General features: G+C 33.3%; 1 protein-coding gene across 4 annotated transcripts; it reads left to right on the top strand.

Moving 5' to 3' along the window:
- The first annotated feature begins 582 nt into the window (after window positions 1-582).
- CLEC7A (C-type lectin domain containing 7A) lies at window positions 583-13,243 on the top strand. Of its 4 annotated transcripts, XM_019713458.3 has the most exons (6): window positions 592-804; window positions 2,395-2,490; window positions 4,037-4,174; window positions 5,274-5,425; window positions 6,877-6,995; window positions 11,998-13,243. In XM_019713458.3, exons 1-6 carry the CDS (start codon window positions 702-704, stop codon window positions 12,128-12,130), a joined length of 741 nt encoding a protein of 246 aa, XP_019569017.2. In that variant the 5' UTR covers window positions 592-701; the 3' UTR covers window positions 12,131-13,243. The 4 variants fall into 4 exon arrangements, with proteins under 4 accessions (XP_019569019.2, XP_019569020.2, XP_019569018.2 ...); XM_019713460.3 differs by lacking the exon at window positions 6,877-6,995 and having other exon boundaries at window positions 583-804; window positions 11,998-12,209; XM_019713459.3 differs by lacking the exon at window positions 4,037-4,174 and having other exon boundaries at window positions 589-804.
- The last annotated feature ends 2,631 nt before the right edge of the window (window positions 13,244-15,874 follow it).

The raw sequence follows: 15,874 nt of genomic DNA, 5'->3' as shown, positions 1-15,874 counted from the left end.
CTCATGGTAATTGTTTAATAAATAATTACTACTTTTTATTATTAATCCCTAACAAATCCCAGAAAAGATTTGTTTCCTCTCTGTGTTGTTACAGCAATGTATCTCTTTAAGGCATCCTTCATATACCCATCTGTAGCTTTACTCTATGAAACAATGAGCTCCTTCACAGGTATAATTTATTCTTGTATCCCCAGCTCCTGCCAATTGAAAAGACGGACATTTGACAAATGTTTAGTGAATGACTGAATACATGAATAAATGAAGGAATGTGTACTTATAGTGAAGTAATGGTAAACTTAAGGTACCAAATTTTTTTTACATTTGTGTAGGCCAAGTCAATTAATGATGTCAAATTCAGTTGTAAAAATAATGAAAGCAGCATAAGATGTTAATCTTTTCATATTTCTTTTATTTGGTCTGAAACAAAACCCAACCTGTTGTGAGACCTTATAATTTTCTTAAAGAGTCATCAGTCTCAGAAAACAGGATCTAAAGGTACAAATGGGAACTTAACACAGCATCGTTTCCATTTCCTGCTTTTGGATAACTGGTTGAACTACTTAAGCTCAACTTGTTAAAGCTCAGTATAGGCCTATCCCACGTGATTTGAGTCATAGATCCTCTTTTGTAAACAAGGAGTTGTCTTGGAAGAGAGGAAAGAGCTCTCAAATGCTCTGTCAATTCAGGAACGCAATAGAACAATGGAGTATCACCCTGATTTAGAAAATTTGGATGAAGATGGATATACTCAATTAGACTTCAGCTCTCGAAGAGTCCCCAGGAGACCTGTGTTCTCAGAGAAAGGTATTTTTTCTTTATGCCTTCAACATTTTCATTCTCATAAATTAAAAACTTAAGTGGAGAAAACTTGAGAGGCCTGTGATTTGTAGGGATTTTATTACTACATTTTAAAAGTTTTTCAGAAGTCACTGAAGATAATTTGAATGTGTACTAAGACATTTTTCATGGCAACCATTCAGTGGCTAATTAATAGTGTTTACATTAAATTATGATGATGACAGAAAATACAATGTCTCTGTTCTATAGAAATAGAAACTTCTGTAGTGAGGAGTTGGTAATAAGTATGATGAATTGCAAAGATGAAAGAATTTCAATAGGAGTGGCTTATTGCTTGTTTGATAGAAAGGTCTAAATTGTAGAATGGAAGTCCAGGAAACTTAAAGAAGTATGTTAACAATATCAGGATACTGGAGATGAGAAAGAGAAGAATGAAAAGAAGAAAGATAGGTGAGGGAAAAAAACAAACTTGTAATTTTGTGGTAAAGGCCAAAGGGAAGTCAGATGTCACAGGATTTATAATCCCAAATTTGATATGTATAGTGTGGTAAGAGCTTGATTTGGATTTTTTTTTTTTTTTAAAACAAAAGGCAATTCTTCATATACCAGTGAAGAAAAATATATGTTATAGATGAAAAGAATTTATTAGCAGGACATGAGTCTTAAACAAAACGTAAAAGTGATATATGGAGAATGGTGTTAAAAGATTTCTCTCTTCATAAAATGAGCCATTTAGTTTCCTTTATGATTCTCCTATTTGACAACTCTGAAATGTTCTGACTGCTTATTCTCAGTCAAAGGCAAAACTATGTTCTTGGTGGTGATGTTAACATAACATGAGTCCCCTGTTATCAAGAGAGAGACTATTCATAGGTTTTGACATCAGAGTTTGCTCTCTTCTGCTTTCTGGTAGTTCACATTGCACAATTATTTTTCTCTCACCACGTATGCAATACTTTTCTTGGGTAACCTTTTGGGGGAGAGTGGAAAAATTGGATAACGCAACAGGTAGGGAGGCGTGCATGTGTTTATGCATAGGTGTAGACAAACCTGTAATGTGCTAGTCATCTCAAAACTGGGTGCTTTTACATGTGTTATCTTACTTAATTCCCACAATAATCCTTTGAAGTATTATTACCCCAATATTATACAAAGAGAAATGGAAAAACAGAAGAAATAATTTGCCCAAGATCATGCAACAAATAAGTAAAAAGGGAAGATTACTCTTAGTCATCAGTGTTATTTCCCCTGTATTTCTGCTGTATCTTCCAAGAATGAGTGGGATTTCAGGAATCCTGGTGGTGTGAGGCGTATAGCCATCAATGTGGAACTGAAATCAGGAGTGCATAGTTTTCAAGTCACTGAAATCAGGAGTGCATAGTTATCAAGTCACTCAAATTACATTTCCAGAACCTGAAGACGAATGCTAAAGTTGGGGGGAAATTCAGACTAATCCTAGATAACTGGATTATCTGGTTATCAGTGATTAATGGTTCACTTCAGAATTTACCAGATTTTAATGAATTATAGAACTTAAGTACTCCACAATTCATTGTCTTATTTCTTCATTCAATTTCTGCTCTGTCTGGTCTTCAGGATATTGTGGGAAATCTCATTGGCGTTCCATTGCTGTGACTTTGGGAATCCTATGCTTGATAATACTGGTGATAGCTGTGGTCCTGGGTGCCACAGGTGAGTATTGCTGGGGAAGATTAACAAGAAACATTTAATAAGCATTTATAATATAGTAGACACTCTTTTAAAAGCTTGGCATGCATAATCTAATTTAATCTGTATATTAACCCTATTGAATTGGTGTTATTAATTTCCAGTTTATTTATAAGGGAAGTGAGAGACTGGGAGTTTATTTTACTTTTCCAGCATCATAAATTAGTTAGTGGTAAGACCACAATTAGAAATTTAGGACATCTGTCTGAAAAATTCATACTCTTAAGTACATTGCTCTATTATCGTCCTTGAATGGCTGATTTCAAAGCTGTAGAATTCCCAGGATAAATCAATGGAAGAAAACTAGTAAAGGTTAAGATGGAAGTATATTTTGGTGCTACCTTCCTAATAAAACAAATGCCCTAAAGAGACTATAAGCTATTTTTATGAATCTCATGATTTAAGGAAACTATTTTATACCTCATCTTTAATCTAAACTCCTTTGGATTATACCAGGTATTACCTGAGGTACTTACTAAATACTAAGTACATATTTTGTGATTGATGAATGACTTTCCTTAGATTTTATATCTCAAGCATTCTATTGTCAATAAAGTATTATTGTGCTTTCAGGGAGTCTTTATTAGATTCCTTAATTATTCAAAAGTTTATTGGGTACAGTCTATGTTATAAGTACTGGACAGGTTTTCAAGCAGCTCTCATTTTTAAAATACAGAAGAAAGGTAGAAAATTTACTATTATTTCAAATCTATCATGGCTCCAATTAACTCTATTCCATTTGTCACTTGCTTTCTCCTTAATACTTATTCTCCTTCTCTACCTGCTCCATTTTTCTCTTTTTTACTATACCTTCTATGTGGAAGTTATTTTTTCTATCTATCTATCTATCTATCTATCTATCTATCTATCTATCTATCTATCTATCTATCTACCATCTATCTATATCTATCTGTCATGCGGGGTATCACGCGGGGTCTCTAGTCCAGCTCCCCACACAAGAACGCAGGACATGGTGAGGCCAAAAAGGAACACCCACAGAGACATAGATAGGGGAGTCATACTACCATATTCTCACTGGCAGCTGGGTTGGAGACACAGGAAGCATGAGCCACACTATTCGCAACCCTCACTGCGCCACTTGCAGGCTCAGCCACCATCTTCTTGCTAGCCCCCATTTTGCTGCTAGCGTAACCACAGCAATTATATTAGTGGCCAATGGCTCACTGGTTACAACTAACGGCCAACTAGCCACAGCTGATGGTCATCCAATCACAGTTGATGGCCATTTACTACCTGAGCCAGCACCTTTCCACGTGAGGCCAAGAGCCTGGAAACTGCACGCCTGGCTCTGTCCCCACACTATCCATCTATCTATCATCTCTCTGTCTTTACCCCTCCATCAGCAGTGTATTACCCATTAATCATTAATCAAGAATGCATCTCTTTATATTACAACAAAAATATGGATTTTGGGATTTTAATTTTCAAACATGGTAAAATGATTTTTTTTTTTTTTTTTTGTCATTATTGTTGGTGGTGGTATGTGAAGGTATGTGGAGATCCAATTCAGGAAGCAACTCATTGAAGAATGACAATTTTCCATCAAGGAATAAAGAGAACCACAGTCAATCCACACAATCATCTTTAGAACAGAGTGTGGCTCCTACCAAGGCTCTCAAAACCACAGGCAAGGGCAGAGTTAAATGATTAATGGAATTCTGGATTCAGGAGGGTTAATTATTGGTGTTCCAGCCTAGAGCGGGGTGGGGGGTGGGTGAAGAGAGGACTTTTACATGATTGTGCATTCAACGAAAGCACACATCAGTATTATCTCACTCTAATATGCCCCTGTCATATATACAATAAAGTGATATCATAGATACCCTCATGTACTTGGCTGGACAGTTCTAAGTTGTACTTATTTTTTCAAATCAATAACTATTCTTGGCTGTGTGTTTAGGCATACAGGAGATTGTATAACTTAAATGTATTCTCTGCCCTTAAGTTACTAATATTTTAAGGTGATACAGTAAGAATAAGAAATAACATATCAGAAAGGAAGAGAGGGAGAGAAAAAGGAAAGGACAAATGTTGATAAGCATTAAGAGGCTAAATTAAACACATGCAAAATAAATAGACCTACTAGATGTCTTCCTGAAAACTCTGGTTAAATTTGTTTTCTTTAATCATATAATTTTATTTATTTCATTACAATTTTACATACACTTACCTTTATTTCTAATGGCATCATGATTGACTATGATGATATTTTGACTTCAGTTTTCCATCTCTGGACCCATACCTCTTCATTATATGTATCAAATAATTAATACAATCAGAGATACTCTGTAATGTAAATAATTACTCATACTTTTCTCATTTGGAAAAATGCATTCTGAAATGGATCTTACACCTGTAAAATAAATTAACATGAAATTACTGTATACCTTAATGATTGATTTTGAGTTGATTTATTTTAAGACTTATCAAGAAAGGGAGTTCTGGGCTGAATTCAAGGGAGTGGAAGACAAGTCAAGAAAGAAAGGAAGGTTGACTGTCTATAACACTTTTATAGTTACTCAATTCATTTTTGTAATTTTAAATGAATGGGGATATTTTAATGTGGTTTCTTTTGTAAAATCATATCTCTATAGTTTGAATTGAAAATGAAATATGTTAATGGCAATTTGTTGATTATTTATTGTATCCTAAGGATGAATGGTGCTTGCACTGACAGAGTAAAGTGGTATAATATGAATCTCATCATATTTATCTTTTATTTCCAGGAGTTCTTTCCAGCTCTTGTCCCCCTAATTGGGTTATACATGAGAACAGCTGTTACCTATTTAGCACACCGCTGGATACCTGGGAGGGAAGTAAAACACAATGCTCTCAACAAGGCGCTAGTCTCCTGAAGATAGATAGCTCAAATGAATTGGTGAGTGTAGATTTCAGTTATGATTATCTGTGGTCTATATTGAGCAGAAAAACAGAGTTAGATTCCAGGTAATGATAATTTTCCCCAAGAGAAAGTCATTTTTAATATCTCCTTAATTATATTATAATAATAGCATGCATTAAGCAGGCTAAAGTACATTTTATATGCTTTTCTTTTTAATTAATTAATTAAAAAATAAACACATTTCATTTTAAAACAAACCCTTTCAAACACACTGCAAATCTGCATGACTAATAATAATCAGACCACTACTCATTTTTGTGGGTTTGGATTTCAATTTTTAAATTTGGTGGAGTAAAATAGAAAATTCTCCTACTTGTCATCATAATTATTAAGAAAAATAACAGCAATGCTAATATACATTTATAAATCATTTGCTCCTTGCAGGATACTCAGAATGGTAAACAGGTTTAAAAAGTAAACTTATTATTGCATTGCATATATAATTTGTAAGAAAAAATTAACACCTCAACAGCTGTTAAAAGTTAAATATTTGGTATTGCCAATAAATATGATAGGAATTTAGAGAGAGAGAGAGAGAGAGAGAGAGAGAGAGAGAGATTGGTCTGTGGACATAAAGTTTTACAGAAAAAGTGGGACTTTCAATGCATTATGAATGGAGTATAGAACTCAGATGGGCTATGAGAAGAGGGTAATAATCAGGAAATAACAACACTGTAAATCTAAACAATCTGTAACTTCTACATTTACTTTCACTACTCTTAATTTTTTTGTTTCTGTCCTGTCTTACCCAACAGTTGTAGTTCACATGAAAATTAATGGAAATAGATGTATGGCAAAGAAAAAGAAAAGGACCCAAAGTCTATCTGGCTCTTAGACCTTCCTGTAATTGCCTCTATATGGTGCTATATTTGTCAACAATTCAAATGTCATCATTACACCCCAGATTAGTTATTCATAAAACATGCAGCCAGACAAATTTATTTTTAAGTTGTCATCTAACTCTGAGAAGCATTTCTTCATAATGATCATATAAATTTATATTTTCAATTTGAGCAAAAGATAGTGACCAATCATCTTTGAAAATTGCCTAAGGAACCTGTTGTCCTTGGATTTTTGTCAGGGAGGTTAAATGGAGTACAATTTTGACATTATGAATCTATTCTTTGTGGAAAATTAAACAAATTACTCTGATGAAATGAAATATGCCTTTTGAGACAGTGGCATTCAAGAATTGGCACTTCTCTCTAGGCTGATGCCAGTGTGTATGCATGTATCCTTCACCAAGGTGATTCAATCTGTTGTCCCTTTCTCAATGTAAGTTTCTCTTTGTCATTGTCTTTCTATCTCTATTATGTCTGTGTATCTCTATCTCTATCTCTATCTCTATCTCTATCTCTATCTCTATCTCTATCTCTATCTCTATCTCTGTCTCTCCTTGACATGTATTTGTGTTTGTTTCCCTACAGACATTTATAAAAAAGCAAAGCTCTTTCAAAAGTGCTGATTCATTTTGGATAGGGCTCTCTCGCCAGCTGACTAAAGGACCATGGCTCTGGGAGGACGGCTCAATGTTCTCTTCTAACTTGTAAGTATCTCAGAAAGGTGAGAGCACGTCAAGCAGTTAAGAATTCGATTTGTTCACCATATATAAGAAAGACAGAGAGAATGATGAATAGTGTTGGGGAGAAAGAAAAAGTGAGCCAGGAGAAAAAGAGGGTAGTGGAGGACTTCACAGTAAAAAAGAACTGAGTGTCCATCTAGCTCTATCAACACAAGTGTTCCCTCAGCTTTCTCACCAGGAGGGCATCTAGCACCTGTTTGAAGTTGTCCAGTACAGGGCAGTCACAGTTGGTCAGTGTAAAACTGTGATTAAGATCATGGGCTTTGGAGTCAGGTCTCAGCTTGAGTCCATGATTGGCTCACTCACGTGTGAAATTGGATAAGTTGCTTAACCTGCCCGAGCCTCTTTCCTCATCTAAAAATAAAACTAAAAATAGTATCTACCTCTCAGGATTTTGAGATGAAGGCAATAAAAGCAAAACCACTTAGCATAGTGTCTTGCACATAGTAAATGTGTAATACAAGCTATTATTATTCATTTTAAAAGCAACTACATTTCACATTTTATAAAGTTCCTTTAAACATATTTCATGTTTGCATGATTACAAATTCTTCCTCATTGTGTATGTACTAGTCAAAGTTCTCCAGAGAAGGAGATCTATGTAGATCGCCTATTGGTTCTGTTTTTCTGAAGAACCCTAAAAATACACACACAATGAGGAAGAATTTTTGTATCGATATTTATTATGAGGAATTGGCTCTCAGGATTATGGAGACTGAGAAGTCCCACAATCTGCTCTCTGTAAACTGGAGACCCAGGAAAGCCTGTCCTGTAATTCAGGCTAAGTATGAAGGAACGAGAACCAGGGGAGCAGATGGTGTAAAACCCAGTAACAGGGCAAGGAAAGATGACATGAACTGAGATATCTCAGCTCACAAAGTGAAACAGGAAAAATGGAATGGATTCTTCCTTCCTCCGCCTTTTTGTTCTATTTTGGCACTCAACAGATTAGATGATGCCCACTCACATTAGAGAGGGCAATCTGCTCTACTGAGTTTATTGATTCAAATACTAATTTCATCCAGAAACACCCTCACAGACACTCAGAAATAATGTTTAATGTGGGTATGACCAGTCAAGTTGACAGATAAAATTAACCATCACAAAGTGACGAATCGAAATCTTCCTCACTGCAATTGTCATTCATTTTTCTTCTCATACCTGCAGAATATGAAATTATATTCCCCTTTTAAGTTTCTATTATTGGTGTGTGTGTTTGTGTGTGCGTGTGTGTATGTGTGTGTGTGTGCCTGTTTCTTTTTTCTTTTTCCCCATCAATTTCAGTGGGTGTGTTTTCTAATTTAATTAATCTTTTCAAAGAAAGAAGTTTTGGGTTTGTTAATTCTCTTTCCTTTTATCTGTGTTTTTAAAATTTTTTAAATTAATTTCAGTTCTCATCTTTATTACTTCTTTTCAACCAATTTCTTTGTGTTAAATTTGCTGTTCTTTCTCCAACATTATTTTATGCTTGACTCCCGTAATTCACCCTTTCTTTGTCTCAAATATGTACATTTAAGGCTATAATTTTAATGTATTTTCATTGTTATTCAGTTCAAAATACTTTCTATTTTTGCATCAAAAGTTGTTCTTTGACCTATAAGTTACTTCAAAACATATTTCTAAATTTATAAATATCTATATTTATAGTTATCCTTTGGTTTTAAGTTTCAGCTTAATTTCATTGTGGTCAGAGAACATACTTAGTGTGATTGAAGTTTCTTATTTTCACCTTCTTCTTCTTCCTATATGGAGAGAATTATATTAAAATCTTCCACTGTGGCTCTACTTACAATTCTGCAAATATTTTAATGGATGTGTTAAAGCCACATTATTAGGTGCATATAGACTTAGAATTATTATATCTTACAGGTATGTGGTCTACTCAGGGTACTTTTTCTTTCTTCTTTTTGAACTGATTTAATACTTTTTATTATTCCACCTTTTCTTATATTAATGTAGATTTACTCTTTTACTAATATTTTACTAGATTCTCTAGAGATTACAACAACTATTCTTCACTCATCCATGTCTAATATTAATTGGCCTTTTTATGTTCTTCCTGGGCAATATAAAAATATTAGAATATTCCTTTACTCTGTGTATTCCGTCCTCAATTTACATGCCATTATTTGTGCATAACTTAATGTTGACACATATTTTTTCCACATTTAATATCTCTAAAATTGGCAAACTGCTGGCCTTTTATAATCACTGTAGGCCTGAACTGAAGTTGAGCATTGTCAAGGAGGATTAGCAATTGTTCTGCCAAAGAGAGACACCACAAACCTGAGACTTCTTTTTTTTTTTTTTTTTTTGAGACTTCTTAAATTAAACATTCCACTTGAATGTTTGTTTCATGTTATTTCCCCCCAATACACTGGTATTATGGATTCAGACGGATAGAAGAATTGTATGAGTACAAGTTTGTGGTTCAACTTTTCAGGGGACATAATTTTTGCCTCCTATCTTCCACCTGGTGGCAAGATTGAGACATGCACTTTTCATTGTTATTCTTTTCTATTCAGTAGTTTAATTTTTCATTTATTCCATCCCCAAAATAGTCCTTTGTTTTCTAACTTCCGTCAGGTTTTCATTTACATTTCTATCTTTGATAAATTTATTTCACTGTATTAGATTAAATAACTAGTACATCAACAATTGATGGCATCTTGGATTCAATAAAAATATAACCCTAGAAAACAGTAGACATATAGATTTATGCAGTCAGTTCGTCTAGATTTTCTCAAGTTTCTATAATTTTCTTTGTGTCTTATTCCTTTCTGTCTCTCCTACCTTCCACTTTGAGTTGTTTTCCTTAAACTTGGAGAATACTCTTTAGTATTTCTTTTAGAGTTGAAATTTTAGAGTTGAATTCTGGTTGTCTAAAGTTGTTTTATTCCAACTTTTCTAAAAAATATTTTCTTTGAGTATAAATTAAATATTTTTAATTTTTCCTCTCAGCCATTCAAAGATATTATTCTAATGTGTTCTATTCTTTTACTGCTGTTTTTGAAAAGTAAGCTGTTTGAAGGTAATAAATTTTTTAATCTGATGTTTCTTTTCAGCTTTGGAAAAATCTCAGCCATTCTCACTTAAAATGTTGCTTTTTTCCTGTCTTCCCTTCTTCTGGGATCCCAGTTATGTGTATTATAAACCCATTCACAATATTTTATATGACGTGTTTCTTTTTCATATATTTTTATCCTTTTATCCTTCACAATTAATCCATTTATTTACTTCTCATATATCTTCCAGTTCACTATTTTTTTCTCATCTCCTGCTATTCTGTTGTTAAAAGTATTCATTAAAGCTTTAAATGTTGTTCAATGAATTTTTCAGTTCTTAATTTCAACTTAGTTCTTTCTAAATTTACCCTGTCACTGTTTATAATTCCTAGTAGCTTACTTCCAACATTCTCAGTATTGTCTTTTAACTCCTAGAATACACTGAGTATAGTTGTTTTAACATTTGTCTTTGATAATTCCAATGTCTTATACTCATGTGTCTGTTTCTACTACATTTTTCTCCTATTTTTCATTCATGTTGATTTTTTATATGCCTTACTATTTGTGATGTGTGCTTAACATTATATCTTAAATGTTTGTAGAATTAATTTGAAGCTTACAGAGTAGCTTTTCATTTGCTTCTGGCAGGCACCATTTGGTGTGACTAAGACAAATTGCTGAATATGATGACATTTTTACTTTTACACCACTTAATATATGACTGCCAATAACACAAGCACAGTAAATTCATTAACAATCTTGACAAAATATACATCCACTTTTCCATAGCACTTGTCTTGAGCTTTCTTTTGCTATTTTAAACATATGATTAATGGGTTCTTTCTAAAATCACAAGAGTGGGCCCAAATTAACATTTTGATATGTTACTATGCCTTGGTTTCCTGGGTGGCAGTAACTTAATCTAGCTCTGTTCATATCCAAAAAAACTATTGTATGTGAAGGCAAATTTTTAGAGAACACTCGTCAGAATTCTCCCTGAGGCCTGGATCAAAGTTGTTTCATGTCCTTAGCCTAGTGGTTTCTACAAAAGAATGCTTTCAATCCTCCAAGCCCAGAGCCAAGAAGAGATAGATACACAAGATGCAGAATATCAGACTATAGCTTTTACACTGAGGCTTGGTGATGTCCTGTGAGCTTGAGTAATTAACACTGCTGCTTCAAGGAGACTGACGAGCAAATAGAACAGAGCTGTGCTTCCACTTACCCATGGTAATTGTTATAACTGTCTGTCATTTTATTCTATAATAATATAATTCTGCCTTAAGGATGCGTTAAAATATATAGGGTTATCTGCCTTGCATTTAAAATATATATCTATATATATGCATATGGGCATATATATCACTTGCATTTAAAATATATATATATACATATATGCCTTGCATTTAAAATATATATGTATATATATATGCATATATATCACTTGATATATATATATCGTGAAGGATTGTGAAGGATAAAAGGATAAAAACGATATATATATGTTGTTCCTCATTTAGTTCTAGATTCCTGTCAGCAATAAATCTTGCTCTACTCACTAAATACACCCAATAATAATTTTACTAAACTGTTGTTTTATTTCATAAATATACTTCTAGGTAAGAGGTTGAGCGATAAGAAGAGAACTGTCTATAGAATATTAATTGTTTTTTTTTTTTGTAAGAAGTTTATTTAATTTTATGCAACTAGCAGTATTTCTTTAAAAAAAATTTATACCTTAAATTTCTTTTGAAAAGTTTTATGCCTTAACATTGTGAAGGCTATTCTGTTACCATTTGAGAACTAATACAATCTAAATTCAAGTTTCCTTTTCCAATAATATACACACTTTAGAAACTCTTTTCACTAATATCATCATCAGTTTATTTTAGCACTGTGTAGACATTGGACACTATTCATAATGTTTGTTCTAATTACCTCACTATATTTTATTTTAACAGATTTCAAATCAGAAGCACAGCTACCCAGGAAACCTCACCTCACAATTGTGTATGGATTCACGATTCAATAATTTATGACCAACCATGTAGTGTGTACTCATTCAGTATTTGTGAGAAGAAGCTGTTGAAATAACAATGGTGGTATTGGTGTGGAGGAGCAGAGAGAAGTATATGAGATGGCAGAAATATGAGAGGGCAGAAATATGAGAGGGCAGAAAACAAAACAGAAAAGAGAAATATCTGAGGTCAAAATAAATGCTGAAAATATCAAGAAAACTTAGCCAATTTTAATCTTTGCTGAGAAACAAGATGGAAACATTGATTTCTGTATATAATGCTAATGGTAGGACAGTATCATGTTCTAATTAACAGCCCAGAAATGGAGCCAGGGCAGCTGAACTTGAATTTTTATTCTACCATTGACTTGGTATTTATCTAGGATTAGCCACAACTCCTTGGTATTTCAAGGAGATTTTAATTTCTTGTTCTACCAGAGTTGCTTTTTGTCCTTAAAAATTGCCACTGGAGTACACGTGGTATGTTTCCATGACTTTTTCTTCTACATCTAGGAATGCATCAGACACAGGTGGAAGGCACAATATAATTCTAAATAGCTAAAGAAATTTTTAAAAAATCTTCGTTACAATCAGAGCTATTTTATTATTTTGTTCATCAATATTGTCATGATTGTGATCAAAAGCATCATGAAACAACAGCAAACCCATCTTTTTTTTAACAATGAAATAGCCCAGAGAACATGTCTGCTACATCTCTGAGTAAAAGGATCTTGTATAAGGTGAAATTGTAGGGAAACTGCTATTATAAGAAAGTTTTCTCCTTTTTAAATACCATCAATCAAAAAAAGATCTGGTAATGAATATTTAAAAAGTAACAAATTCTATTGACAGAACTATTAATGTTTTAGAATGCAAAGTGTGTTTAAAACTGAATAATGTTTTGCAGTTTTCAGCAATTCCTCAGTAATTGATGTTAAAAAAACGGTATTGGAACATAACTATGTTTCCTCATATGATGATTTGTCTCTTTTTGTTTTCTTTAAACTTTCCCACCAGTGCTATTTTTATTTCCAGGGGGGATTTCCATATTATTGGAGAGGCATTTACTGATTTCCTATGTTTATTAATATGTGAACAGAAATTGTGTCAAGTTCACTGGATTTTTTTCTCTAAAATGGTTAATTTTGTATAATGCAAATTTCACTTTAATAAAAAAAAATGTTAAACAATCTTTGGCCTCCAAGTGATATGCTTTGTGTAATAAACACTATCACAATTTGCCCTCTCTACAAAAATGATGATGAATTTGGCACTGGAGAAAAGCTAGTGTAGTAGATAGTTTAGTGTTGAAGAATAAATTTGCGGTCTTAAATATTTAAAAATCTAAGAGGAGAGGACAGATTTTTGGTGAATTTACTGTTGACTTTTAATATACAAACTTGTCACTATCTGATAAGAAATGAGGAAAGGGGAAAGATAATTCAGGTTGAGAGTTAAATTAAGATACAAGGTGGAATTTTGAAGAGATGTCATGTACTTTAATTTGAGTTTGAATTTAAATTTAGCTTTTTAATTAATTTAATTTTAATTTTTGGCTTGATTGTTTCCTTCTGGGTCCCCAGGATAGATTGGATGAGTTGAAGGAATCATGATAATAAAGGAAAATAATTCTGGATGCTGAATGTCCAGCTGTACCTAGCTATTAGGCTGGTGCAAAAGTTATTGCGATTTTGCAATTATTTTTAACTTTTTAAACTGCAATTACTTTTGCACCAACCTAATAGAACATATAGGCTAAGTGACAATAACCTAAGCTTTAAAAATAAAAGCATGAATACAACAAAAGTGATGGTGTGAAGGAAGATTGTTTTAGGTTGTTTAAGACATACTATATCTGACTAGTTAATACATTTTATACCATAGCTTACTTGGAAATGTACATGGCAATGAATAGAAAACACCCACACTTTTCTAAGAGATATATAAGGGGAAATAGTTGCTAGCTGAACTTATGTCTAAGGGTTAAATTCAAGATGAGTAACGAGGAAACACTTTCTTATTGAAGGGCCACCATCCTCTTTTGCCTGAGCTATTGCAGTGATTTTCAAAGTAGTCTCCCAGTATCCACCCTTGTCCTTCTAGTGTCCATTTTCAAACATAGCAGAGTGATTCCATTAAATTCAAAACCAATCATGTTAGCCCTCTACTAAAACTCTCCTCAACTTCCCATATATCTCAGAGTATAAAAAAAAAAAAAAAAGATGTCAAAACAAAAAGCAGAAGACATTTACAATTGTCTTATAAGACAATTACTGTGGTCCACTTTACTCCTTTGAGCTAATCTACTTTTTCCTCTTCACTCATTCCATTTAGGACACTGGTTTCTATATTGTCTCCCAACTTCAGAGCCTTTCAGCTTCCTGCTCTTTCTACCTGAATGATTCTTACCCCAGAAATCTGCAGAAACTACTCTTTTACCTCTTTCAAGCCTTTACAAAAATATCACTTTCTTAAAGAAGCTCACTCTACCTTATTTAAAATTAGCAACCCTCCTTCCTGTACATACTTTTTTTAAAATAATTTTTTATTTTACAATTACAGTTGACATTCAATATTATATTAGTTTCAGGTGTATAACATTGTGATTAGCCATTTATATAACTTACAAAGTGATCACCTAGATAAATCTAGTACCAATCTGACACCATACAAAATCATTACAATATTATTGACTATATTCCTTATGCTATACTTTACATCCCCATGACTATATTGTAACAACCAATTTGTGCGCTTCTTAATTCCTTCCACTTTTTAATCCATCCCTCTAACCTATCTGCCCTCTGGCAACCATCAAAATGTTCTCTGTATCTATGAGTCTGTTTCTATGTGTGTCTGCTCATTTGTTTTGTTCTTTAGATTCCACATATAAGTGAAATTGCATGGCGTTTGCTTTCTCTGTCTAACTTAACTCTACTCAGCATGATACCCTCTAGTATCATTCATGTTGTTGCAGATTCATTTTTTTATGGCTTATTAGGACTCCATTGTTTGTATGTACCACTTCTTCTTTATCCATTCATCCATTGGTGGACACCCAGGTTGCCTCCTTATCTTGGCTATTATAAATAATGCAGTAATGAATGTATGGATGTACTTGTCCCTTCAAAGTAGCATTTTGGGTTTCTTTGGGTAAATACTCAAAGTGGGATTACTGGGTCCTTTTTTGTTTCTTGTTATAACCTTTGTTTTAAAGTCTGTATTTCTATCCCAATTTTGTTTGTTTTTTTGTTTGTTTCTGTTTTCATGAAGTATCTTTTTCCATACCTTTATTTTCATTGTGTGTGTGTGTGTGTGTGTGTGTGTTTTAAATCTGAAGTGAGTTTCTTGTACGCAAGGTCTTGTTTGCAAGGCTTTTATTTTCTTATTCTTTCAGCCACACTATGTCTTTTGATTGGAGTACGTAATCCATTTACATTTAAAGTCATTGTTGATAGATATATGTAGTTATTGTTATTTTATCATTCATCTTTTTTATCTTTTTTTTTTTTCTTCTTTTTCTTCTTAAAGAAGTCCCTTTATCATTTATTGCAATACTGGTTTGGTGGTAATGAACTCCTTTAGCTTTTGCTTGTCTGGGAAGCTCGTTATCTCTCCTTTAATTCTAAATGATAGCTTTGCTGTGTAGAGTAATCTTGGTTGTAGGCCCTTGCTTTTCATTATTTTGAATCTTTTGTGCCAACCCCTTCTGGCCTGCAAAGTTTGTGTTGAGAGATAAGCTGACAGTCTTGTTGGAGCTTCCTTGTAGGTAAATAACTGCTTTCTCATGCTGCTTTTAAGATTATTTCTTTGTCTTTAAC

The sequence above is a fragment of the Rhinolophus sinicus genome, chromosome 1 (assembly GCF_057876585.1).
Source record: "Rhinolophus sinicus isolate RSI-liver-muscle chromosome 1, RSI-T2T, whole genome shotgun sequence".
Taxonomy (NCBI): domain Eukaryota; kingdom Metazoa; phylum Chordata; class Mammalia; order Chiroptera; family Rhinolophidae; genus Rhinolophus; species Rhinolophus sinicus.
This window is presented reverse-complemented; position numbering and strand designations above follow the sequence as displayed.